Source organism: Podarcis filfolensis (genome assembly GCF_964270895.1).
Source record: "Podarcis filfolensis genome assembly, chromosome: 14".
Classification (NCBI taxonomy): domain Eukaryota; kingdom Metazoa; phylum Chordata; class Lepidosauria; order Squamata; family Lacertidae; genus Podarcis; species Podarcis filfolensis.
The window spans coordinates 24,277,016-24,304,673 of NC_139616.1; the positions used below are offsets into that span (position 1 = coordinate 24,277,016).

Sequence of the window (27,658 nt, forward strand, 5' to 3'; positions counted from 1 at the left end):
CAGGGCACCAAAACGTCTTGGGCTGCCTCTGATGCATCGCTCTTGCAACTTGAAGGAATTGGGGGTTGGAGGGTAAGTGTGGAAACCACCGGTACAGAGAGCAAAATGCACTTTTAAGAGCAATCTTAGAACCATGCAGCAACACCAAACTCCATCCCTTTTCTTTTTATACATGTGCTGTAGCTCAGTGGCTGAGTATCTGCTTTGCCTGCAGAAAGTCCCAGGTTTGATCCCCAGCATCTCCAGGTAAGGCTGGGAGGGACTCTGTGCCGAAGACTCTAAAGACCCACTGCTGCCAGTCAGTGTGGGCATTACTGATCTAGATGGACGAGTGGCCTGGCTCAGTAGACGGCAACTTCCTAAATTCCTGTGATACCACTGCAAGTGGTGGAATTTGAAGAAAGCAGTGAATTCTTTGGTTCAGAAGCAGGAATAAACAACAGCAGCAGAGCAGAAGGCGAGCCATTGCCCAAGTACGGATTCCCTCAATGGGACCCCAGTGCATACCTTCCCCCCTCCCCTCTTGCAGCTTCCTTTCACTGCCCCCCTTCAGAGGCAGCTGCGTACCAGGTGAAAAGAATCAAGGGTCGAAACTACCCTGGGCCACTTCTAATTGGCTCCCAGCCCTCTGACACCCTCCCCTCCTTCCAGCCCACTGCCCATTTCCCTTTGAAGCTCAGCTAATGACAAAATGACATCCTGCACCCCCTCCCCACCCCACCCCAATCCTCCCCCTTTGCCCATTAAGAGGGGCCCCTCACCCTGACCTTAAGGTGTTTCTGCTTCCCAGCTCTAAGCCGCAGCTCCCAAGAAACGGAGCATTTATACTGATCTTAACACACACAAACACAGCCTGAAAGTAAAGGGATACTTCCTTCTCTGTTTTAAACTGGTGCTGCTTTTGGTTGATTAATCAATTAAACAAATCCAGTCGTAGGACGGGACTCTTGTCTTCTCATTTTCTGAGAAAATAAACCCATAAACCCGTGTGATGCAATGTGCCGCGCAGTGCTGGCTTTTGCAAAGGTAGAGAAAGCATAAAAAGAAAGGATTTCTTCATGCAACACATATGGGAACTCAGTTCCACAGGAGGCTGTGATGGCTTTTGGATGGCTTGAGAAGAGGATTAGACAAATGATAATTCTATCAATGGCTACTAGCCATGGGGGCTATGCTCTACCTCCATAGTCAGAGGCAGAAATGCTTCTGAATACCAATTGCTGGAAACCGCAGTGGGTTGTTGTGTTGCTGTTGTGCTCAGGTATTGCCTGCCTGCTTTCCACAGGGATCTTGCTGGCCACCGGAAGAACAGGATGCTGGCCTGATCCAATGGGCTCTTCTTACGTTCTTAAGCAGATCTGGAGTCCTGCTCAGCAAGGTTTACCTCGCCTGGGCCGGTTCACTCCAGCGGAGATCCCTCTGTGGGCCAGATCTGCGCAGACGCGATTTCCAGCATCTGTGCAGACACGAATTTCAGCGCCACGGAAGCAAGTCCCCGCGTGCTGTGCTAAACTGGCACAGCACGGCACGGGGACTTGCTGAGTGGGCAGCTCAGTTCGGGGGCAGCTCATGGGTTAAACGGCCCATGGGTCCTAAGTTGCCTACCCCTGCTCTTGGGTGATGAATCGTTCTCTCTGAGCTTGACCACTTTACAGGACAGTCCCCCAGGATGTTGAATATGTGTGTCTTTCTTTTAGCTTCGCTATTGGCCCACACTACGCATTCCACATTCATGAAAGCAAAAGATGTTACTTGAAACAAAGAAGGGATGAGGAGAGAGGCGGGGGGGGGGGGGAGAGAGAAATTACTCTCCATCACTAAGAATTGCAATCATCAGAAAGGGTCGTTAAGGGAAAGAGTCGGCCCAAATGCATATAATCAGCAAATTTATGGTCTGCTTGTTCTATTATTTGGCAGGGAGAGAAGGTGGAAAGGCAGAAAGGCAAGTGCTTAATCCAGAATTATTAAAACACAAGCTGGTAGGTCGTCTTAGCTCTTGTTCCGCTGCTCGGGATGCCAGCTTGCCTCCACGTGTCTCTACAGTTTTGCAAAACACATCCATACATACACAGCAGGGTTTCAGTCCCTCCACCCCCACGGCCCACAATTTAAGTGATTTCCCCCAAGGGGCCTTGTATGAATTTTATAGGGCATAACTAATACCGATAAGCAGGCTTGATAAGGAGGTGTTATTAACCAACTGATGGGCCAATTCATTCACAATGCATCCTCTTTTAAACAGAGGGGAACGTAATTAACAGTACGGCAGCCCGCAAGCAACCTTACTGCTTTGCAAGGGCTGTGGCAGGATGGGCCTGGCAGATTCCCTCTGAAGGATAAACGAGGAACACAGGTAAGAGCAGGTGAGCCAACTGTCCTTTTACTGGAGACACAGCTGGGCTGGGCTTGCCACTGTCTTGCAAATCAGCTCCTATTCTGCCACATAACTATGCTCTACCTCAGGGGTAGGCAACCTAAGGCCCATGGGCCAAAGGCGGCCCAATCGCCTTCTCAATCCGGCCTGTGGACGGTCCGGGAATCAGCGTGTTCTTACATGAGTAGAATGTGCCCTTTTATTTAAAATGCATCTCTGGGTTATTTGTGGGGCCTGCCTGGTGTTTTTACATGAGTAGAATGTGTGCTTTTATTTAAAATGCATCTCTGGGTTATTTGTGGGGCATAGGAATTCGTACATATTTTTTTTCAAAATGTAGTCCGGCCCACCACATGGTCTGATGGACGGTGGACCGGCCCACAGCTCAAAAAGGTTGCTGACCCCTCCACTGTTGGGAGATAGCATGCTCTGAATGCGAGTTTCTGGAAACCACTAGAGAGGAGAGTGATGTTGTGCTCAGCTCCTGCTTCTGGCATTCTCCTAGGTATATGATTGGCTTCTGGACTAGATGAACCACAGAATCGTAGAGTTGGAAAGGGACCCTAAGAATCATCTATCCCAACCCGCCTTGCAGTGCAGTAATATGCAGCTGTCCCATATAGGAATCAAACCTGCAACCTTGGCATTATTAGCAGCATGCCCTAACCGACTGAGCTATCCACGATCCAGCAGGGAAACTCTAATGTTCTTATGGACTACAATAACTGCAATGGGAAAGAAAGGCTGACATAGGCCTATGGAAACGGCCTTGTGCCGAGTCAAGCCATTACGTTTCCGAGCACCATTCAAAGTGTTGGTGTTGACCTTTAAAGCCCTAAACGGCCTCAGACCAGTATACCTGAAGGAGCATCTCCACCCCCATCATTCTGCCCGGACGCTGAGGTCCAGCACTGAGGGCCTTCTGGCGGTTCCCTCACAGCGAGGAGCAAAGCTACAGGGAACCATGCAGAGGGCCTTCTCGGTAGTGGCACCTGCCCTGTGGAAGGCCCTCCCATCAGATGTCAAAGAGAAAAACAACTACCAGACTTTCAGAAGACATCTGAAGGCAGCCCTGTTTAGGGAAGCTTTTAATATGTGACATTTTAATGCATTTTTAATCTTTGTTGGAAGCTGCCCAGAGTGGCTGGGGAAACCCAGCCAGATGGGCGGGGTACAAATAACAAATTATTATTATTATTAGTCAATCTAGCTCAGGATTACCTCCGAATGCCAGCTGCTGGAAGCCACAGGAGGGGAGAGGGGGTCCTGTGCTCAGGACCTGCTTATGGGCTTCCCAGGGGTTGGCTACTGCAAGACCAGGATGCTGAGCTCAATGAGCCTGACCCAGGGAGGCTGTTCTTGTGGAATCAGTCCAAAAACATGTGGGGAAGGGTGCAGGGAGCAGGCTGGTGGCGGGTGCCCCGAAGAGGCCGCCATAACGAATTTCCGCCCGCTTGCCGGCATGCCTCGCCTCTGCCACCAACACCAACCCCCCCCCCCGCCCCATGGAAGGGGAGGATAATGTTATGCCTGTTACTGAGCATACCAGAGTCACGTTCGAAGGTCTCTGGTATTCTGCGGAGGCAGAGGTCAGGGGCCTGTGCCCCCAGGGGCTATGAGAGAAAAGCCAGCGAAGGAAGGGGGTGTGGCCATCTGCTGGACTACTTATGCAGAGGTCATTGCTCCCTGTCACACAGCCCCTCTAGCCTTTGGCTCCCAGGGCCCCCGAAGGGAGGTGGGGAGGGGGGAGATAAGCATGATGAAAGCCAAGCCCTGATGCACGGAGACAAGCTGGCCAGAGGAGACTAAGTGGAAACAGCCGGGAGCGCCACACTCTTAAAGGTGCAGCGCTGCTTTAAAAGCTTCCCTTTCCTTAAAACTGAATTCCACCAGAACTGAAGGGATTAGATACTTTTTTTTACTTTTAATCTCACCTTCTTCTCTCAGAGACCAGACATTTAAAGTACAGTGGTACCTCGGGTTACATACGCTTCAGGTTACAGACTCTGCTAACCCAGAAATAGTACCTCGGGTTAAGAACTTTGCTTCAGGATGAGAACAGAAATCGTGCTCTGGCGGTGCACCGGCAGCAGGAGGCCCCATTAGCTAAAGTGGTGCTTCAGGTTAAGAACAGTCTCAGGTTAAGAACGGACCTCCGGAACGAATTAAGTACTTAACCCAAAGTACCACTGTACTTTTATACCACTTTGAACAGCCATGGGCTCCCCCCATGGGGATTGTAGTTTGCTAAGGGTGCAGAGAGTTGACCCTCCCCCCTTTCCCCTCACAGAGCTACGGTTTCCAGAATGGTTTAGCAACCAATCCCTTTTCCCTGGAAAACTGTGGGAATTGTAGCTCTGCGACGGGGGACAGGGGGGAATCTCATAACAACTCCCAACACCCTTTAAAAACTGCAGGGCGCAGGATTCTTTATATATACGTGTTTTCAATGTATGGTGAAGCAGCTGCCCTGCTGGATTTTTTTCTTTCTTGATATATTTATGGACAGCACTTATTATAAAAGCACAGTATACAAAATGACAGCTACATCAAAAGCATTGATGAAAGAAAGTCACGTTTCAAGGCTTTTGGCAGATGTCTAAAAGCAGGCAGGGAGGGCTCCTGCTGGTGCCTCTAGTGGCCGGGAGTTCCACAGGCAGCGGCTACTGCACCAAAAGGTCTATCCCTAGTAGAGGCTGACTGAACCTCAGAGGCCTGGTGGGGAACCACAGAAGTGCCCCATCAGAGGATCTCTGTGACTGAGGTGAAGCAGAAGGGTGATCCTTAATGCACGTTGGGGCCTAAATTGTTTGAGTCTTTGTGAGTTAAGATAAGAACCTTGAACCAGGCTGATTTCAGATCAGAGGTTCACCCCGCGTATCAGACTGTTTTCAGAAAGCAGACAGCCGGCCATTCTCAAGCGGCATTTTACTTTTCATCAAAATTGATTTGTTTTTCATTTCTAGCCCATCTTTCAGTCCAGAAGGATTCCCAAGGCAGCTTACACAGGGCAATCAAACACAATGTGTGATATCTGATATTAGGCAGACTCAAAGCAAAACCCTTGAAAGGAATGGCCTTAAGTTACTTGAGTCATAGGAAGAGGCCTGCTGCCATCAAGAAGGGGAGTGTGACTGGGTATGAAAAACTTAACATTATTAGTTTCTCGCCTTTTGCCCTAAGCCCCGCCTCCCCCTACAACAATTGTGTTTACAACAATTTAAACACAACAGTTTAAAACAGTCAGAGAAATAGGGCAAGTCCTAAAAATATGCAACTCGGGTGTCCAAAACCAAGATGCTCTCCCACTGAGGCCTTGAGATTTCACTCAGCATTATGCAGATTTACCAGGCTTTAAGGGGTGACCGCTTGGGAGAAAAGCAATGACAAACCTAGACAGCATCTTAAAAAGCAGAGACATCACCTTGCCAACAGAGGTCCATATAGTTAAAGCTATGGTTTTCCCAGTAGTGATGTATGGAAGTGAGAGCTGGACCATAAAGAAGGCTGATCGCCGAAAAATTGATGCTTCTGAATTATGGTGTTGGAGGAGACTCTTGAGAGTCCCATGGACTGCAAGAAGATCAAACCTATCCCTTCTTAAGGAAATCAGCCCTGAGTGCTCACTGGAAGGACAGATCGTGAAGCTGAGGCTCCAATACTTTGGCCACCTCGTGAGAAGAGAAGACTCCCTGGAAAAGACCCTGATGTTGAGAAAGATTGAGGGCACAAGGAGAAGGGGACGACAGAGGACGAGATGGTTGGACAGTGTTCTCGAAGCTATCAGCATGAGTTTGACCAAACATCAGCAGGCAGTGGAAGACAGGTGTGCCTGGCGTGCTCTGTTCCATGGGGTCACGAAGAGTCGGACACGACTAAACGACTAAACAACAACAAGAGGTGACTGAGATCCTCAGCACAACAAATTTTGTGCCTAACTCCAAAAGCACAATTTCCAAATGCACAACACAGCCTTTGCAGCTGGCATACATACACACTATTTGCTGAAAAGAGAACATGCAAAAAATAAACTGTAGTGACTTAACAGGAATCTACCAGAAAACAGAAATGAATAAGATGACGTTAGTAAACCTGAGTGTAGGGGTGTGGGTGGCGCTGTGGTCTAAAACACAGAGCCTAGGGCTTGCCGATCAGAAGGTCAGCGGTTCAAAACCCCGTGACGGGGTGAGCTCCCATTGCTCAGTCCCTGCTCCTGCCAACCTAGCAGTTCAAAAGCCCGTCAAAGTACAAGTAGATAAATAGGTACTGCTCCAGCGGGAAGGTAAACGGTGTTTCCATGTACTGCTCTGGTTCCCCAGAAGCGGCTTAGTCATGAGGCCACATGACCCAGAAGCTGTCTGCGGACAAACGCCGGCTCCCTCAGCCTATAGAGCAAGATGAGCACCGCAACCCCAGAGTCATCCGCGACTGGACCTAACGGTCAGGGGTCCCTTTACCTAAACCTAAGTGTTGGAGAAGAGTCTCCCTGCTGTGCCTCTGTATGTTTCACTGCTTTAGCTTCACCTACCAATGGGCCTCGGCTGGAGGCAAGTCATTCTGCTGCCCCCCTGCACTGGAGGTGACTTGATCGCTCAGTCACTCCTGAGGCAAAGACATCCATGCTTGAAAGATGTTGGCTGTTGTGTCTCTGCATGAGTCATGAGGTCTGGCTTGGCTTCCTTACAATCAGGAACCACAGGGGGAAACATCATAGCTGCTCTCAGTTTCCCCTGCCCTAGTAAGGAAATATTTGGGAGTGTCAGAGAGAAGTATCTCTCTAATTTCAATTTGGAAGCAGAAATGTGCCATTTTTTGGAAAATAGTATTCAGTATCAGCACAGTTCAACAAGCTACTTTTTTATTCAAGCGGCAGAACTCCAGATCTTCTCCAAGATTGCCGAGTGTGATGTTTTCAACACTTTTTTTTTTTTAACCACTTTAATCAAGCTTCACAGGAAACCTGGAATGGGAGGAAATGCATTTAATTCATCTGCAAATATAATTAAACTATGCACTGCTAAGATTTCATCGTTAATTGGCTCACATTCGCCATCTCATCCAGGCAGCAAATCATGAGGTAGCTGTGCTCTGTTCCTCTTCCGACTTTATGTATAATGCATTCGACAAATACTAGGAATGGAGAAGATTACATTCCAAACCCCGCAGTGAGTAAATTAAATGTAGTTGCTGCAAAGTAAATTGAAATACATATTGGACTTATTACACTGTCGAGTTTAATAGCCACCAGTGGGCTGGATTTCACCTGGTGAATATAATCTGCCTGTGATGTGAATGAATGTGGGTTGGATTTTTGATTTTAAAAAGGCAAAAAGATCTTTGAACGGTGGTAGCACAGTTTATTTTGAGACTGTTTAGCAACTGCTGGCGTTTCACCTTTTTCATCAGTCATCAATATTCCTCGGCTTTTTATGGCCTAACCCTTTCCAGACCAAACTTCAGAGCTGTTTTGTTAATGGGGAGTTTTGTTAAAGATAGCTGGTGAGGGTGTAGAAGGAAGAGGTCCGTTTGTGCAAATCCACAATTTGGGTCGGCTTTCCATTTGGTGGTTTTGCAAGCTTTGGAGCAGTCTGGCGAGCATGTTTTGAGGGATGTTAAGATGCCAATTTGCCAGATGAGTCCACACAACTGACTTCTACTGGGCAACTGCTGAGAGAACATTTTGTACCATGAATCCAAATCTGACTTTCTGATTTTCTCACCTCTGCTTTGCTCATCTCTAAAACCCTGATCTCGTGAACCAACCGCTGACTTAAGATACGCTTTGGCTTAAGAATCTGCCCACAGGCTTGGGGGGCTCTTTCTTCAAAGAACCGTTTCTTTCTTCCCACCCATCCTGTAATGACAATGATGCTTTACAGGGGAGCTAGCCTGGGCTCTGTTATGTATTCTTCAGCCTTTAGGTGAGGTGTGTGCATGTGTGTTGGTGTGAATGTGTGTGCGTGCACGTGCAAGCACACACACAGCAGGGTATTGTTCCCAAGTTGTCCTTTCTAGAAAATAAATCCTTTATGCATGGGCTTTAAAAAGGGGAGAGAGACTTCATGCTTTCAGATTTATCCTCCTGTGCTCCTCGCTGACCTTGCGTGACCTCCATTACTCAGGAATCCTCCAGAGGATTCCTTAAAAGACAGGCTTGCAATTATGGACCTTCAAAATCATTTGTTTGCTCAGGGCAGGGTGGTCTGCGACATCCGGACCCTTCCCCCACTCCCTCTCCCACCCCCTACAAAAAAAGCAACCCCAGAATTCATTGGTGAGGAAAAGACTCTTTCTGCCCCCATTCCCAAAATTATGATGATTATCATAATTATCCCTCTCAGCTTAAAATTGCAAATCCCCCTCTTGTTCCTGAAGGCCAGAGGACTCTAATAAGCTTTGTGAATTTGCTGGCTTAGCATGTTCCCAGCCCAGGATTTCAAGGCAGTATAAGACTGGGGTGGGGTGGAAAAGGATTCATCTACATTATAAAAATGAAGTGCTCCCCTCTTGAGAAGGTTTCTAGTGGTGTGAGAACTTGGGGAGGAGGAAAAAAGAAAGAAAAAATGCTCTTTTTGGACATCTGCTTCCTGGTGCTTCCCCCCCCCCCCCAAAGTGGAAGCCCTGAAAGAAGATGGCAGGAAGGAGGGAGGGTGGAAGGGAGGGAGAGGTGGCCAACAATGGATGAAAGACGTTTGAAAATCTTTAATTCTGTGAGAACTAGAAGCTGTGGGTGGTAAGGAGATTTTTAATGCAGGGAGGGGAGTATGCATGATACAATTTTTAAACAAACTTCCAGTGGGTTTGCTTAACCAATATTCCACTATTCAAAATGTTTTCTGCAAGTTGTTGGGTTCATTTCCTTTTCCAAAAAAAAAAATTTCAATGAAACTGCATGTTAGGAGATTCAGCGTAGATAAAAGAAAGGACTTCTTCATAGAGCACATAGTTAAACTAGGGAACTCACTCCCATAGAAGCAGTGATAGATTTGGATGGATTTTAAAAAAGGATTGGACAAATTCATGGAGGACAAGGCCATCAGTGGCTACTAGATGCAATTGGGACACGGGTGGGGCAGTGGTCTAAACCACTGAGCTTCTTGGGCTTGCCAATCAGAAGGTCGGCAGTTCGAACCCCCATGATGAAGTGAGCTCCCGTTGCTCTGTCCCAGCTCCTGCCAACCCAGCAGTTTGAAAGCAAGCCAGTGCAAGTAGATAAATAGGTACCGCTGCGGTGGGAAGGTAAACGGTGTTTCTTTGCGCTCTGGTTTCCGTCCCGGTGTCCCGTTGCAGCAGAAGTGGTTTAGTCATGCTGGCCACATGAGCCGGAAAGCTGTCTGCGGACAAACGCCAGCTCCATCGGCCTGAAAGCAAGATGAGCGCCGCAACCCCATAGTCGCCTTTGACTGGACTTAACCATCCAGGGGTCCTTTACCTTTATCTTTTTACCTTTACTAGGGACACTGACTGGCCCCTGATCCAGCTAACTCGCCGGAAAAAGGTTTGGCTTCATTTCCCCCCTAATGTGCTATGTTTCTACATGCAGAGTGATAGGTTCTGCTTAAAAAAAAAAAAAACATTTTAGAGGACTTGCAAGTGCTTGAGTCTAGCAGCATCTAGACTGCTAGAGTGAAGTGGATCTTATGAGGAATGGTTGAAGGAGCTGGGTATGTTCAGCCTGGAAAAGAGGCAACCGAAAGGAGATATGATGGCCATCCTCAAATATCTCAAGGGTTTTTACAGGGAAGAGGGACCAAGCTTGTTTTCTCCTGCTCTGGAAAGCAGGACTCAAACCAACAGCTTCCAGTTACAAGAAGTGAGATTCCGACTAAACATTAGGAAGAAACCACTGACAGGAAGAGCTGTTTGGCAGTGGAACAGACTCTCACAAGAGGTGGTGGACTCTCCTTCCCTGGAGGTTTTTGGATGCAGAGGTTGGATGGCCATCTGTCATGTACAATATAGTTGAGATTCCTGCATTGCAGGGCGTTCAACTAGATGATCCTTGGGGTCCCTTCCACCACGACAGCTCTATGATTCTATGATCTACTTCCTGAACTTGCAGCTTACTAGTATTAGGCAGGAACCTTCATTGTGCTGTTTTCCACATCTATTAAAAACTTTTTTTAGGGGAGCCTACCCAGACATGTCAGGACGTGGGTGGCACTGTGGGTTAAACCACAGAGCCTAGGACTTGCCAATCAGAAGGTTGGTGGTTCGAATCCCCACAACGGGGTGAGCTCCCGTTGCTCGGTCCCTGCTCCTGCCAACCTAGCAGTTCGAAAGCATGAAGTACAAGTAGATAAATAGGTACCGCTCTGGCGGGAAGGTAAACAGCATTTCCATGCATTGCTCTGGTTTGCCAGAAGTGGCTTAATCATGCTGGCCACATGACCCAGAAGCTGTACGCCGGCTCCCTTGGCCAATAAAGCGAGATGAGCACCGCAACCCCAGAGTCGGCCACGACTGGACCTAATGGTCAGGGACCCCTTTACCTTTATCTTACCCAGACATGTACGTGTCCTTGAAAGGTTTTAATCTATACTTGGGAAGGGGGGAATCATGTCTACTTGTTTTAAAAGTTTTATACTATATGTGTATTTTAATGTACAAAAATGTTTTGCAAACCCCCTGTTAGACACAGTTAGTAGTGTGAACAACGTTGGTCCTTTAATGGAGTATTCCAGCTTCACCCAAACTAATTTCCTTTTTGGGAGGTGGGAGATGACGACAATGAGCTTTCAGAAACTGGGAACCACTTAACACTTCACAATAAAAATAAAAAAGCCACCATTAAGCCATCCTCCATCCTTTTTTTTCAACTGTAAGTGGTCTGGTTTGTCTAAATTAGATTTAAATGAAGTATTTTACATTTGCCAAAAGTACCTGGAGTCACGCTGTCAAAACGTCACTCTTGTTTTCCTTAAAACACCACCTCCCAGCTCACTCGGCAGCTCTTATGGGGGGGGGGTGGCCTTGCCGAAGGCGGCGGCGGGGGGGGGGGAGAGATTGGAGAGAAAGAGCTGCATTAAAAGAGTGTCTCATAATTATGCGGCAGTGGTTAAGAAAGTGTTATTTGTCTGCTAAATCCAGCACCCGGGCCATTATCGTCCCTGGCAAGGAGCCAAACTTTGCAACAATTTTGTGCCAGAGTTTTCGTTGATGTACTGCTGCCAGATCCATTAAATAAATAAATAAAAATTCTAAACACAAAACCTTGCGGGGAAAAAATATATATGTGCGGATTTCTCCTTATTATTTGCTTTATTGAAATATTTATACCCCATCTGTTATGTGGGCGTCTCATGGCAATGTATAGCAAACACGATATAAAACCCTCCAATGTGATCAAAAATCACCAAAATACAACGAACAACCATCAATCAACAATCCAAAAATAATCCTTAAAAGTTCTACAGTGACAGACATCAAGAGCCAGCAAAAGCCACAGTGAGGAGAATTGCACCCCCCACCCCCCGCAAGCACCAAAACTGTGTTGATGCTGGTACATCCCTTATTTCTATGAGGCAGACTATTGACCACTACCAGAGAATCATAGAACTGTACAGCTGGAAGGGACCACAAGGGTCATCTAGTCCAACCCCCTGCCAAGCAGGAATCTTTTGCTTGAACCCATGACCCTAAGAAAAAGCGTCTCGTGCTCTACTGACTGAGCTATTCTAAGTTCAAGGCCCTCTCTTAGATGGCTTTCTTTCTTGAAGTATACTATATTTCCATCTTTCTGCTGCATCGCAGCTGCTGGCCTTGTCATGATCTCAGAACCCAGCATCAAGCAAGACTTCAGAGTCTGAGGCCAGGTTCAAAGCTTTGGGCAAAGCTTTGGGCAAGAGGATCATGGAGCCTTACCCGCCACGATAAAAAACTCTCATACCTCCAGGGCCAGTAGAGTCAGAGCTCAGGTCGTCTTGGGCACCTTCACCTCCCACAGGACCTCATTGACCGGGCAGCAAAGGGAGCTCACCAGGTGGTGGGTTATGGAATAGAGGAGGCCAGCCCATCTTCAGGTGAGAGAGTTGGCCCTTTAAGAAGCTGAAGCTATCCACATGGGGGTGCAGAGCTTAGGAGTAGTTTTAAAAGGCTCAGTCTTCCTCAGCTTTCCTCAGAGCACAGAGGCTCACCTGGAGTTCTCCGTGGTCCTGAAACGCCTGACCCACTTTGTCCAGTGAGATCCAGCATCAGGCCCAAGTAAGACAATGCCAAGGGCTTGCCAAGGGGCTTCCATCTTTCAAAAAGGAAAGCACCCACATAGCTGAACCCTTAGCAGATGCTCCTTACTTCTAGGGCTCCCTCCCCACCCCCTTAATAGATTTTTCACAGGTTACGAGGCAACAAGATGGCACTGCTGGTTCCCTCAACGGACATGTAAACTATGCAAAGCAGGCAGTGCCTCTGATCCCTAACTGTGATTGGCTGCTCCCCAGCATGATGTCATCCCCATGTATTTAGGGGCACAGGGCAGGCACCCGCCTTCCCATGAGGCAGAGCGAGGGAGCTGCATCACACAGCTAAGGCACCATTCGCACTACACAATTTGTAGCAGGAACACAGTATCCTGAGAAGCATGATTTGTTAAGGGTGCTGAGAGTTGTTAATACACCCCCCCTTCTCCTCACACAGCCACAATACCCAGAGCTCCCTAGGAAGAGGGATTGACAGCTAAACCACTCTGGGAACTGTCCCTCTGTGAGATCTCTGTGCCTGAAGCAATACATGCAGGAGGCCCCAGGCCCAATCTCTGACATCTCTAGCTATGGCTGGGAGAGATCCCCCTCCCTGAAGCCCCGGAGAGCTGCTGCCAGTCAGCGTAGACAATACTGAACCAAATGGGCCAATTGTCCGAGTCAGTTTAAGGCAGCTTCCTATGCTCCTAAGAGGCAATGCTATAGCCCAGGGGTTGGCAAATTTTTTTAACAGTGGGCCGGCCCACTGTCCCTCAGACCTTGTGGTGGGCCAGAGAAACAGCACGGGGGGGGGAGCTGGAAGAAGAGGTGAGGGAGGAAAGTAGTCCTCCTCCCCAGCAAGCTCGTCCACTCTGCTCTCTGGGCCACAGGAGCACCAGGGTGGCGACGGTGGTGGGAGGAAGAGGCCGAGCGGCAACGGAAGGAAGAGGCCAAGCGGCGGCAGCTCTACCAATCAAACGCCACCCCTGGTTTACCTCAGTGTGGCGCAGAGACATCTCTACCCATCAAACGCCACTGAGGTAAACCAGGCGCAGCGTTTGAGTGGCAGAGCCTCCGCCATTCGGCCTCTTCCTTTTGTTGCCATTGCCAGGAGTCTCGGCTTTGTGGCGGGTTCCGGCTTCATGGTGCGGGACGGATTTAGGACCCAGGTAGGCCTGATCCAGCCTGGGAGCCGTAGTTTGCTGACCCCTGCTATAGCCCCTTCAAATATATGAATAAGCTGGGTAGAGTTGGAGAAATGTGTTTTGGGTGGGGAAGTGGTGGAAACTCCTGACTTTCACAAGCCTGGAATGCAAACTACTGTACAAGGTAAGAAGCACACCTGCTGCCCCATCCACCTTCACCTCTAGCCCCCACTGGCTTGCGGACCCTGGAAAGTTCCCCATGGGGAAATGCGGGCCTTGGGCTAAGCTAGATTCCCCACGCCTGCCCAAAGTTCGTGCTTTTCTGCAAAGCCGTGGCCTCTTGAGACGATGGCCCTGGGCCTCTTTGCCAATTGCAAAGCATACCAGGAAGAGGAGAAGAGGACCTCGGGCTCAGTAATTGCATTTTGCCTTCCACCGGGTCTCCCGGGATGGATGGTCCTCTCACTTGCTCCGGCAGCTAGAGCACACAAACACACCCTCCACCGCCTGCCTCCTCATAACACTGCTTTGCTCACACCCCTCACTGCCATCCACCGTCGCGTTGGCCTGAGGATGAACTTGTTGCCATGGCAGGAGCTCAAATGCGCACAGCCCAGCTCTGAATGGACAGGCAGTGGCAGAAGCACTGAGCTCTGCCCACTTCTCCTGGAGATTCTTGTGGATGGCCTCATGCTCACCATGGCCAGGGATCGGGCCCAACATCCGGCTAAGTCTGCCTCGGGATGTCTGGAAGCCTTAAATCACTCTTTCTCAAATTACCGACTGCCCAGCACACACTCAAACTTCCCCTCCCCACCCCAGGCTTTCCTCGGTCTGGTGGGGGGCAAGTTTCCTTTTAAAGCAGACAGGAGAGTAAGAGAACCTCCCTTGCCCATGTGAGGTCTGAGTGAGGTCCATAGCACCCTCCAGAGCATAAAATCCAAACACAAAAATGGGTAGAAGCCCCAGGCAGTTAAAAAGAGGAGGGAGAGGGAATTCCCAAGTACAGTGGTACCTCGGGTTACAGATGCTTCAGGTCACAGACGCTTCAGGTTACAGACTCCGCTAACCCAGAAATAGTACCTCGGGTTAAGAACTTCGCTTCAGGATGAGAACAAAAATCACGCGGTGGTGGCAGCGGGAGGCCCCATTAGCTAAAGTGGTACCTCAGGTTAAGAACAGTTTCAGGTTAAGAACGGACCTCCGGAACGAATTAAGTTCTTAACCTGAGGTACCACTGTACTACAAAACTCTTTTTACTGTAAGCCCAGCCTGTTCCCAAAGGCCACCTTTTAGCAACATTTTTCTAACGCACCAGAAGATATTGTGGGACTTGCTGCAGTATCCCTGATGCGAAGGGGGTTGGTACCTTTGCAAAAAGATTTCTTCCCTTCTGCCCACCCCACTCCCGCTGCCGGTGCCCTGAAATGCATTGGGCTCAGAAAAATAAACATTATTTCTAAGCACCTGGAGTTTTCTGGACAGAGAAATTCCAAAGAAAGCTTCAACTGTATTTATGTTTATTTAACCACAGCGGCAAGGAATCATTATGCACGGAAACAGAAGGAGGAACGAATACCCTCAAAGGAAAAATACCTGATGAAAATCATGGAATACGCAGAGATGGCAAAACTGACGGCGCTGATAAGAGGCACGAGTTTAGTATCTTTCAAGGACTGGAAACCTTTTCTCGTCTATTTAAAAATACCTTTTCATATGCAAAGTCCACAGTGGGGTTTGAAGTTTGAGAAAAAGAAATAGCAGAACATCGTTAAGAAACCTGTTAAAGATGAAACTGGATGCGATGGAATTTAAAAACGCAATTGTGTGTAATCATGATTATAAATACTGAGGATGGGTGAGCAGGAAGTCATTAGTATTCCAGAACAGGATTATTACCGTTGAGTGGCAAAGTGTAACTTTGAATCTTGAAATGAAATAAAATATTAAGCGAGTTTCCTCCCAGAAAACTCATTCAGATGCAGCCAAGACTCTGCAGTGGGGGGTGACGGAATGAACCAACCCCACCCACTGCCAAGACATGGAAGAACTGCTGGCCGCAGCAGCAGAGGCTGAGTGGAAGGAGAAACTGACAACACAGAGACTCAGGCGCTTTGAGCTCCTACAAAGAAAGGATGCTGTCACTGATCCAACTACCTCAGCATTCTCTGCACCAGAAGAGGCAATCACATGCTCTCCAGGTGTCATTGGACCCCACCCCCCACCATCCCTGACCACAAGGACCATAGGAATTGGGAGTTCAGCCATATCTTTTATTGTATTTTTGGTTTTTATGGAAGCCGCCCAGAGTGGCTGGGGAGGCCCAGCCAGATGGGCGGGGTATAAATAATAAATTATTATTATTATTATTATTATTATTATTATTATTATTATTATTATTATCTGGAGGACTAAAGATTCCCCAACCCACCTCCAGCCTTTGGCAAGGAGCATTAAAAGAACCTGATGGTCAAAGGGGACCCATCTAGACCTGTTCTCACAGCAGCCAACCAGATGCCTCAATGCGAAGCCCCAAAGAAGGGCCGGAAAACAACAGCCGTCTCCCCACTTGCAATTCTTGGCAATGGGTTCGGAGGCCATCCTGAGCTAGAAGGGCCTGTGGCTTGCTTTGTCCTAAATCATCCACAGGAGTTGTTCTAGTCCATAAGAACATTAGAAGAAACCCTGTTTACAGTCTTATACGCGATGTCTGCAGCAAGAATCCTGGTGGCCAAGTATTGGAAAGGGAATCAGTTACCCACTAGGGGAGAATGGTTATGTAAGCTTTCAGAATATTTAGAATTAGCCAAATTGACAGATATAATAAGACAAAAATCAAAAAGTGAAGTGAAAAAGGAATGGGAGTGCCTAAATGAATACCTTAAAAGCCAAGGTTCGAGGACGAAAATCTAGCCAAGTCTGGAATAACCTTGTGAAGTGAAAGGATAAGAAAGAAGGATTTATATCTAGATGCTAGGATAGAGATGATAAGGAAAACAAGAAAACAGGAAGATACAATGAGAGGTAAAGGAGGTGCTGTGGGACTGGTGGAAGTAAATGTTGTTGTTGTTTTTTAGTGTTTATATTATTAAATTGAAAGATATGGATTTTTTTTCTATGCTGGTTTTTGTGTTTTGTGTATTGTTATTTTTTGATATTTTTCGTGTTGTTGTTTGTTGTGTGGAAAACACTAATAAAATTTATTATTTTATAAAGAAGAAGAAGAAGAAGAAGAAGAAGAAGAAGAAGAAGAAGAAGAAGAAGAAGAAGGAGAAGTAGTAGAGGAGGAGGAGTTTGGATTTGATATCCTGCTTTATCACAACCCTAAGGAGTCTCAAAGCGGCTAACATTCTCCTTTCCCTTCCTCCCCCACAACAAACACTCTGTGAGGTGAGTGGGGCTGAGACTTCAAAGAAGTGTAACTACCCCAAGGTCACCCAGCAGCTGCATGTGGAGGAGCAGGGAATTGAACCTGGTTCACCAGATTACGAGTCCACTGCTCTTAACCACTACACCAGGCCAAAGGCCCATCTAGTCCAGCATCCTGTTCTCACAGTGGCCAGCCAGACGCCTGTGGGAAGCCCGCATGTGGGACCCAAACACAAGAGCCCTCTCCCCTCCTGCCATTTCCAACAAAGGGCAATCAGAAGCATTGTTCCCTCTGACAGTGGAGGCAGGACTGAGCACCACCACTCCTCTGCATGCCACCTGGATGCTGCCACCAGCCCTTTGCCCCCTCTGTGCATCAGAAGGCGGTCCTTGCTTCCTTTCTGGAGCCTCGCCTCGCAGCAAAATCCCGCTTGCTGCTCCTCCTGCCTTCTTTCCACCAAGGCCTCTTGCCTCCATTGTTCCCTTCCTGTGACCTGTGAAAGCCGAGCCACTGAGCTCAGCGAGGGTGGTGGGCGCAAGAGACGGCATCAAAGGGACGCTAGCAGAGGAGGGGGCTGGGGCCTGATCTTGGCCTTGACAAAGCGCTGCTGTTAATCAAGCGAGAGCTCAAGGAGGTGCCAGCTTATTTAGCTGTGGCTCCTCTTCAGAAAGGATTGGGGGGCGGGGGAAGAGAGTCGAGAGGCCAAGCGGCTGCTCCCAAACCGAGAAGGGGGATGCCATAAGATGATCAGCAGAAACCTTTTAGGCTCCAGACTAATGGTCAATTCAGACACACATTCCAAGCATAAGCAACCCTAATTTTATCGAGCCAGGAACAAGCACCCAGACAACCTCTGCTTTTGCTGGATTCGATGCTACAATCCTGATTGTGTTAAACTCTGGTGCCTGGCTGCATTCGTTGTTTAGGAAGCTGGGAAAGAGAGTTAGGGTTCTTCCTGTGAGTTTCACTTCTCCCCCTCCTGCACTGCCCTTGCTCCTGCAGTGCTAGCTATGTTAAACCAAAGTTATGTCAAACCATTAATCCATGGGTAGGCAAACTAAGGCCCAGGGGCCGGATCTGGCCCAATCGCCTTCTCAATCTGGCCTGCGGACGGTCTGGGAATCAGCGTGTTTTTACATGAGTAGAATGTGTCCTTTTATTTAAAATGCATCTCTGGGTTATTTGTGGGCTATAGGAATTCGTTCTTTTTTCCCCAAAATATATTCCAGCCCCCCACAAGGTCTGAGGGACAATGGATTGGCCTTCTGCTTAAAAAGTTTGCTGACCCCTGCATTAGTCTCTCTAGTTCAGTACTGTCTACACCAGAGCTTTCCAAACTTTTCCTGTTGGTGACACTTGTTGGAAATGCGACATTTCGCGACCAGTTTTGCTAGGAAACTGGAGGTTAAATGAACCTCTTTCCAGCCCTTGGAGGAGTACGGGGACAGCTACACACTGCAGCCAACACACTAACGTGTTGCAACACACAGTTTGGAAAGCTCTGGTCTACACCTTCTGGAAGAGGCTCTCCAGGGTTTCAAAGTCTGACCTGGAGCTGTTGGGAATCGAACCCGGGACCTTCTGCATGCCAAGCAGATGCTCTGCCACCGAACTACAGCAAAATGGAATAGAGCCCTCCCTACCACAACAGTCTCCAACCTGATCCCCCTCCCTCCCCAAAAATGGGCTATAACTCCCACCATCCCTGATCATTGGAAGAGACTGATGGCCAGTGGGGATCACATAGCACCCAATGGGGAGAAGGCAACCTTAGCTTTTCTAAACTAACCCCCCCACACAACTTTGTAGCTGTCCCTCCCTAGGAAGGGGCTCCAGCACTTTTCCCCAACGGGTTTTTCTTTGCCCCCCCCCCGCCCAGCCATATGGCATTTGAAAGTCGGTCCGCTCTGCAAGGAACTCAAGTGCAGAGCTCAGCCTCTTTCCCACCGCAACTTAGCTAAGAATGCATTATGCAGATAAAAGGCCGCTAGCCTTTTGGGCTACACCTGTTCATCTTTCTTGCAGGGACCATTCCTGTCTCTGGAGCTGTTTACCAGGGATGGGGCTTTGTCCGTTCTGCCGCCTTCTCCCAAGGCAAGAGGGGAAGGAGCTGCCTGCACTTGAGCTTGCACAGGGCCCTCCTCCTGCCTACATCTAGCAGTGTGCAAGTATTCAACGCCCTGGGAAAGAGCAAAGAATGAAAATGGCCAATTGTCTGTGGCTGAGCACCCTCTCCAAGCAGGAAAATTGCAAGGAGGTGGCAGAAGAAAAGAGAGGAGGGGGGGAGAGTCCTCTCCCACTCACACCCCCTCCCCAAAAAATCTGAGAGGTAGATGTGAAAGAAGGTGGCAGTTGTGTGTGCTCTGAGAACATTTCCCAGTCCTCTTAAGGATGCAAGCCCAGCGAGGAAGGAGGCCTCTTTTTCAATCCCTCTCGAGAATCCACATCGCTTGGGCCGCATCTCCCAGGCTCCGCAAAGCAAGCAGACTTTCGCTTTCAGCAGCGCCCCATTCAGCTCCGAACAATGAGGGACAATAGGCGGAGGGGAAAGGGTGGCCGTCTTTGAGCTGCATTCAAGAGGCCATCTGCTCCAGACGTCACGGCCAAGGCTGGGAACCAGGGAAGCTCCCAGGTTCAGCCTTCATCCCAGCCACTTCGCAAGCGGTCCTTAGGCAAAGCCGGCTGACCCCGCCTTTGCCGCCGCCAAGCCAGCTGCTGAAAATCAAGTTTAAAGAAGGAGCCTCCCTTTAAAAAGCCAAGATGCTACATCTGGGGTTGAGCAGCCGGGAAGGCAGAAATGCCTAAGCAGTGGCAGGGCTACCCTTTCCAACCCAAGGGCCACATGCCACTCTGGGCAACCTTCCGAGGGCCGCATATCACTGGTAGGTGGAGCCAGAGGTGAAAGCGGGCGGAGCGACAGCTGTCAATTTCAGCTGGCTAGTTTCTGCACACAGTCACACCCCCTTCTCTATCCTGCATACAGGCAAGCAAGAGAACACGTCCCAGCAAGGCAAAAACACTCCCAATATTATGCAGGGCCAGTGGGAAGGCTTGGGGAGAATTCAAAGGGCCAGTTCGGTTCCCCACGTTCTGGGTTACCCTGCCTGATGGCTAAATAATATACAGTGGTACCTCGGGTTAAGTACTTAATTTGTTCCGGAGGACCGTTCTTAACCTGAAACTGTTCTTAACCTGAAGCACCACTTTAGCTAATGGGGCCTCCTGCTGCCGCCACGCCGCCAGAGCACGATTTCTGTTCTCATCCTGAAGCAAAGTTCTTAACCCGAGGTACTATTTCTGGGTTAGCAGAGTCTTTAACCTGAAGCGTATGTAACCCAAGGTACCACTGTACAGAAGCCCTTCTCCAAATAAGGAGAAAGGGCCTTTTTCCTTGATAACTCTCTGGGTTTGAAGTATCCTCCGGAGAGGTGCCTGTCTAGCATCCACCTTGCTGAGTTTTAGTTTCTGGCTAAAACTTGTTTAATGCGTCAGGTTTCCCCATAATGTTGTTTGCTGCTGCTGCTGTTGCTGCTACTTTACTGCTATGCAAAAGTGGCTTGGGAAAACGTGTCCATTCAGCAAAATTGCATTAACCTGCTGGTGAATGTCATGAGGGCTTCTTGAAAATCGCAAACTGGTGCAGAAATGTGGCAAGCTGAGCTTAAGAATGGAAGATTGAGAAACTGGAATTGGCAGGTTCAGCCACCCTGACCCTGGGGATGGCAAAGGATTGGCCAACAACCTGGAGCCTGCCGTGAAGAAAACACCCAGAGAGATAAACTATACATGGAGCACGTCCAATCCAGAGAACCATGCAAGATGATAGAGGGTGACATGAAAGAAATTTATAAAATTACACATGGCACAGATGAAGTGGATAGAGAAAAGTTTTTCTCCATTTCTTACAATGCTAAAACTCATAGACATCCAACGAAGGTGAATGCTGGAGATTCGGGACACATAAATGAATGGCTACTAGCCATAAGTTTTGATGCTTTTGAATTATGGTGCTGGAGGAGACTCTTGAGAGTCCCATGGACTGCAAGAAGATCAAACCTCTCCATTCTTAAGGAAATCAGCCCTGAGTGCTCACTGGAAGGACAGATCCTGAAGCTGAGGCTCCAATACTTTGGCCACCTCATGAGAAGAGAAGACTCCCTGGAAAAGACCCTGATGTTGGGAAAGATGGAGGGCACAAGGAGAAGGGGACGACAAAGGACGAGGTGGTTGGACAGTGTTCTCGAAGCTACAAACATGAGCCTGACCAAACTGCGGGAGGCGGTGGAAGACAGAAGTGCCTGGCGTGCTCTGGTCCATGGGGTCACGAAGAGTCGGACACGACTAAACGACTAAACAACAACAACACTAGCCACAAGAGGCAGCAATGCTGCTGAAGATCAGTTGCTGAAAACCTCTGGAGGGGGGGAAGTGTTATTTCATTCAGGTCCTGCTTGTGGGTTTCCCACAGGCATTTGGTTGGCCACTGGGCTCTCTGGGCCACTGGCTCTTCCTACATCCTTACAATGCAAACATACAATTATTCCAAAGATGTCCTTGGGCAATTGCTAGGAACCCCCTTACGATTTCTATGTGCTGAGACTTGATGGCTGTAGCAATGCCGAAGCCTTCTCGGTTTTGCAAGACAAGTTAAAGATGATAAATTGCTCAACAGGATTCGCCATTAGTGCAATGCCTTGGATAAATTTCCCCTGAGCCTCCTGCAAACCACTGGGTGATGCTCCTACCTGCAGCAGGCGAATAGGAAAAGCCAGCAAGCAACTTATCCCCATCGCGTAAGAGAGGGAGGTCAATTTTTAACATACCTTGCATGATTACAGTCCCAGAGCCCATGCAGTGCAGCTGGCTGTGTTTGAGTATGGAATCCCTCTAAGATAATACAACCTTCCAAGATTATACAGTAATCTTATAATTATACAATAACAATCAGGGATGCATTGCAATGATCAGTGCAGATTTCCATGTCTTGCCTTTCAGCGAGATCTACTATTTTCTGTCCACGTACCGTATTTTTCGCTCTATAAGACGCACCAGACCACAAGACGCACCTAGTTTTTGGAGGAGGAGAACAGGAAAAAAAATATTCTGAATCTCAGAAGCCAGACGAGCAAGAGGGATCGCTGCGCAGTGAAATCAGCAATCGCTCTTGCTGTTCTGGCTTCTGGGATAGCTGCGCAGCCTGCATTTGCTCCATAAGACGCACACACATTTCCCATTACTTTTTAGGAGGGAAAAAGTGAGTCTTATAGAGCAAAAAATACGGTACTTGAGAAATCATTTGGAGTGCTCTCTAGTATGTATCTTCTTTTGGAATGACCAAAGGTGTGTTTTCCATGAAGTAGTAGTAGTAGTAGTAATAATAATAATTTTATTATTATTTATACCCCACCCATCTGGCTGGGTTTCCCCAGCCATTCTGGGCGGCTCCCAACAGAACACTAAAAACAGAATGAAACATCAGAAATGAAAAACTTCCCTAAACAGGGTTGCCTTCAGATGTCTTCTAAAAGTCAGATCGTTGTTTATTTCCTTGACATCTGGTGGAGGGCGTTCCACAGGGCGGGCACCACCACTGAGAAGGCCCTCTGCCTGGTTCCCTGTAACCTCACCTCTCGCAACCTCGGAGCTGGACCTCAGTGTCCGGGCTGAAGGATGGGGGTGGAGATGCTCCTTTGGGTATACTGGGCCGAGGCTATTTAGGGCTTTGAAGGTCAGCACCAACACTTTGAATTGTGCTCGGAAACGTACTGGGAGCCAATGTAGGTCTTTCAGGACTGGTGTTATGTGGTCTTGGCGGCCACTCCCACTCACCAGTCTAGCTGCCACATTCTGGATTAGTTGTAGTTCCACTGCACATAACAGAACGTGCACCCCATTCTCTTGAAATTGAAGCACCTCTTGTTTTTGGTGTTCCTAAATACTTTGGAGCGCAGCGACTAAAAAACCCCTCCCCTTTCAGTCTGATGCGGTGGCTCTAGGACACTAGGGATAGGGACCTTGCATGGACCCAGCTGCAGAAACATTAATGGGTCTTCTGCCCCCTGCAACCCTGGACCACTACCCCCCTTTGATCCTGACCCAACCTGGCCTTCTCCAAGCAGCCTGATTCCAATCAAGATCAGGTCATTCACACTGATCTCACCCAATAGCATACTTCTCCAGAGTCTCTTTCCAGGGCAAAATTCCAGCCTAGTAAGCATCCCAGCTTCTCACACCCTCCCTCCTCCCCATTTTTCACCACGAAGATAAAAAAAAATAGAAAATCACTGTGTGGCTGGACAATGTTTATTACAGCATGTGGCTTTCCTGCAATCCACTGTGATCTGTTTCTGTCACCACCACTACCACCCCATTCAGTCCAGAGATACAACACATATTAAAGGGGGTGGGAGGGGAAAGAGAAAGAGGGAATCCCTTAATTTAAGGAATCAAGGAATCCAATCATTGAGAAATGCAATAGAAAACTGACCGGATCCCTGCCTCCTGCGTTTAATGTGCAAATCTGAACACAGCGGGGCATATTTAAGGCCATATTCATACCACGCAGACAAAACAGTATCCATCACTTTAAAAAGTCATTGCTTACTCCAAAGAATTCTGGGAGCTGTAGCTTGTCAAGGATGCTGAGAGCTCCAGGAGATATCTCCCCCCCACCCCCTGCACAGAGCTACATTTTTCAAAGGGATATAAATGTATCTGTGAATGTGGCATCTGTGGACCTTTGGACTTCCCCAATGTTCCAGCACAGTTCTCACCAACAAAAACATTATCTAAAAATGTGTACAGTGGTACCTCGGTTTATGAACTTAATCTGTTCTGGAAGTCAGTTCTTAAATTGAAACTGTTCTTAAACCAAGGCACGCTTTCCCTAATGAGGTCTCCCACTGCCAGTGCCCTTCCACTGTTCGGATTCCATTCTTAATCCGAGGTAAAGTTCTCAAACCGGGACACTACTTCCGGTTTTGCGGAGTTTGTAAACCGAATCGTTCTTAAACAGGACTGTTCTTAAACCAAGGTACCACTTGTATTGACATAAAATACTTTCCTTGAAAACACACATTTAAATGTAGATTTTCTTCCATTTAAAAAAAATATATATCCTGCAAAATAAAATGAATAAGAAAAAGCAACTTTCCTTCTGCACTGCAGCCCTAACTGCAGACTATGGGATTCCCCACTCCAATCTTTGAGAAAGAAAAAGGAGCTTCAGGTGTAGAGCCCCTCATCATGCTTAAAGGTAAAGGGACCCCTGACCATTTGTTCCAGTCGTGGCTGACTCTGGGGTTATGGCGCTCATCTCGCTTTATTGGCCGAGGGAGCCGGCATACAGCTTCCGGGTCATGTGGCCAGCATGACTAAGCCACTTCTGGCGAACCAGAGCAGCGCAGGGAAACGCCGATTATCTTCCCCCCTGGAGCGGTACCTATTTATCTACTTGCTCTGGCGTGCTTTCGAACTGCTAGGTTGGCAGGAGCAGGGACCGAGCAACGGGAGCTCACCCCGTCGCAGGGATTCAAACCGTCGACCTTCTGATCGGCAAGTCCTAGGCTCTGTGGTTTAACCCACAGCGCCACCCGCATCATCCTGCTTACTGTCACCCAAATACTTAGAAATATTCTGATCACCATTTAAAAACCTGCCCATTCTAGCAATTATAACCTGTGCTCCATCAACACCATCCAGCCATCTTAGCTACTGCATATCCATTAAATGTCAAACAGTCAACAAAGGCAAAATAAAGGATTTGCAAGATGGAGGAACCTCCTCAACTTACTTGCTGCTTGAATCCTGGCTTTGCGGCTCACCACCATCCCAAAGCGATTCTGAGCCATGCAGTCGTACTCGCCTTCGTCCGAGGACCCATCGCCCTTCAGTTTCTGGAAGTGGGAGAAGTACAGCGAGCCGTTGGCGAGTGTGAAGGAGTCCTCTTTGTCCACCACCAGCACCCCGTTCTTGCGCCACGTGATGCTGATGGGCTGGATCCCTTCCACCTGGCAGTACAGCACCAGCGGCTGCTCCTGCACAGCTATGTGGTCACTGGGCTCGATGGCAAAGGAGAGTTCCGTGGAGCGGCTCAAGTCTGAAACACAGAGAGGAGGGAAGGGGAAGGAGAGGTCATCTCCAGGGCCACAGAGACACAGTCTTCCCGCCATGGCAGGGATCACCAACCAGGAAGCTGCCTTGTCAAGTGGGTCAGACCACTGGTCCGTCTTGCTTAGCATCGACTACAGTGATTGGCCGTGTGGTACTCCAAAGATCTCAGGCAGGCTCTTCCCCAAACCTAGTTGGAAACGCCAAAGGATTGAAGATGGAGCCATCAAGCTGTGGTCCTTCTCTTAGTGATAAAGATTCCTCATGGTTCATAACAGAGAGCTAATTTAAATGTCAACATAGGAAGCTAGTCCAGTGTTAGCAACTCAGATATATAAGCTAATCGCCAAATGGCACCTTAAGCCTTGGTTACAGGCTTGGTTACAATGGAGACTCTAGGTGCCTTTTTTCCAAGGAGATTTGTTATTTATTTATTTATTTATTATTTATTTATTATTATTAATTTTCATTTCTATTCTCCTTTCTATTTTAAAGAAAATATCTCAAAGTGGTTTGCAACACATTAAAACATCAAATAGAACAATCCAGAATAATACAAATTCAAGCTTCAAGGACAATATTTCACATTTTTCTCTAAGTGACATTTTGCTGTCTCCGTATTTTGTTACCTGCTTAATATATATAGCTGCCCCACAGCAGAAGTACTCTAGGAAGTCAGTGTGGTGTAGTGGTGAGAGTGACAGGCTAGGACCTGGGAGATCAGGGTTCAAATCCCCACTCAGTCTGGAAGCTCACTGGGTGAGTCACTTGGAGTCAGTCACAGCCCCTACCTCACAGGGTCGTTGTAGGGATTAACTGGGGAGGGGAATGAACCATGTACTCCTTGGAGAAAAAGGTAGAATATAAATACGCTGTTGTATATAATATAAGTAAGCTGTTTACCTGCTTAAGAAGGCTGGAGAGGCCAGCCAGATGGAGATGTCAGTCACCAACCTGGCATCCAAAGATCTCCACATGGTCGCAACTGGACCCATGTTAGGCACAAAATGTGCCTGGCTCCTGGCTAATTTCAAATACTGGAAGCTATGTGATCATTGAGTCACCCATTGGTCCACATAGCTCAGTGCTGTCTATAAACAGAATAAGATGCACAGGTAAGAGTTACTCAGGTCTGTCGTGGGACTAACTTGCAAGGAAGCCAGAAAGCCAACTTTCAAGGTTTGCACCTGGGAATGCTAAAAATGTGTATGTGACCTGCAGATCACAGGACACAGAATCCTGCAGCTGGGGGGGGGGGGTCATCTAGTTCAATCACCTGCTTGAGGCAGGAAATCCAGAGTTAGAGATTTCCTCCTAATGTTCAATTGAAACCTGCCCTCTTGTAGCTTAAATCCAGTCGGTCTAGCCCAGTCCTTCACAAGAGCAGAGAACATGTTTTTATGCTCTCCTGTGGGGAACCCCTCAAGTTTGGAAAGAGTGCTATTGCAACCACCCCCAGGCTTCCCTCCTCTAGGTTAGAGATAGGTCAGTTTCCGTTTCCCACATTTCCCCCATCTTTAAATTCAGTTTTCCACATTTCCATGTGAATTTTTGTTTCCAAGAGTCCTCGTTAAAACCTAGCCGCATGAATTCAGTGCAAATTCATTCGAGTATACAATTTGGCCATTTGCATATGTAACTCTGACTGATATAAAGCATTTTTGACTGTCGGTTTCACCAATATGTGCAAACTTTACCTCAGTAGATGCATTTTTGTACACACAGAGAACTGCATTGCAGGATGAAATTTGAAAGGATGGCTGTATTGGGGTTCGCATTAAGTTTCAGAAAGTGCAAATTAGATGGATTCCCCTCTAAATGGAATCCAAACTTAATTCCCACAGCCCAGCAAGAAATACGGTTCCCTTGGATCAATTCAGCCCTGCTCCACAGCACCTATATGCCTCAATGTTTAGAAGTACTAACCTTCCTGTTTACAAGACAGGCAGCTCTTTAAAGAGGGGGAGCAGAGGGAGGGAGGGAAATCTTAGATGAGTCTTTCCGCGACAGGATGAAGCCTGATGTTTTAAGATGCTTAATGGGTTAATAAAAGGAGGCGGACAAAGGCCATGTTTATTCTCAGCCTCCACCGCTCAAATGGAGTCGCCATTTGGAAAAGTTCCTGCAGCCTCACCTCTGACATGCAGCTCGGTAACCCAAACCCGCATCTTTGTCTGCCCAAGTCCATCTGCCTCATCTCAGGTTTCACTCCATGCTGATCCCCTCGTAATCCAATTTAAGTTGCCATATATAAGGCGAGAGGGGGAATTCTGAAAGTGCCCAAGTCTCCCAAAGTAGATGGGTTCTCATTTTTGCAAAAGAGAAGCGACTAGTTCCTTTCAATGCAGAATAGTGTTTGTGGGGAAAGGTGCGAGCAATTCCATCCTTTGACAAGCAGGCTAAGTTGAGGGCTGGGGAGCAGCCAGGCCTTAGTCAGCACGGACCCAAGGCAGAGGTGGATTTGGGCAGTGCAACCAGTTCT

General features: G+C 48.0%; 1 protein-coding gene across 1 annotated transcript in view; it reads right to left on the reverse strand.

Moving 5' to 3' along the window:
* IGDCC3 (immunoglobulin superfamily DCC subclass member 3) overlaps positions 1-27,658 on the reverse strand; it is a 106,027-nt gene that overhangs the window by 62,702 nt on the left and 15,667 nt on the right. Inside the window, exon 2 of the mRNA XM_083586433.1 lies at positions 24,860-25,165. Coding sequence (XP_083442559.1) covers positions 24,860-25,165 — 306 coding nt within the window. The remainder of the gene's footprint in view (positions 1-24,859; positions 25,166-27,658) is intronic.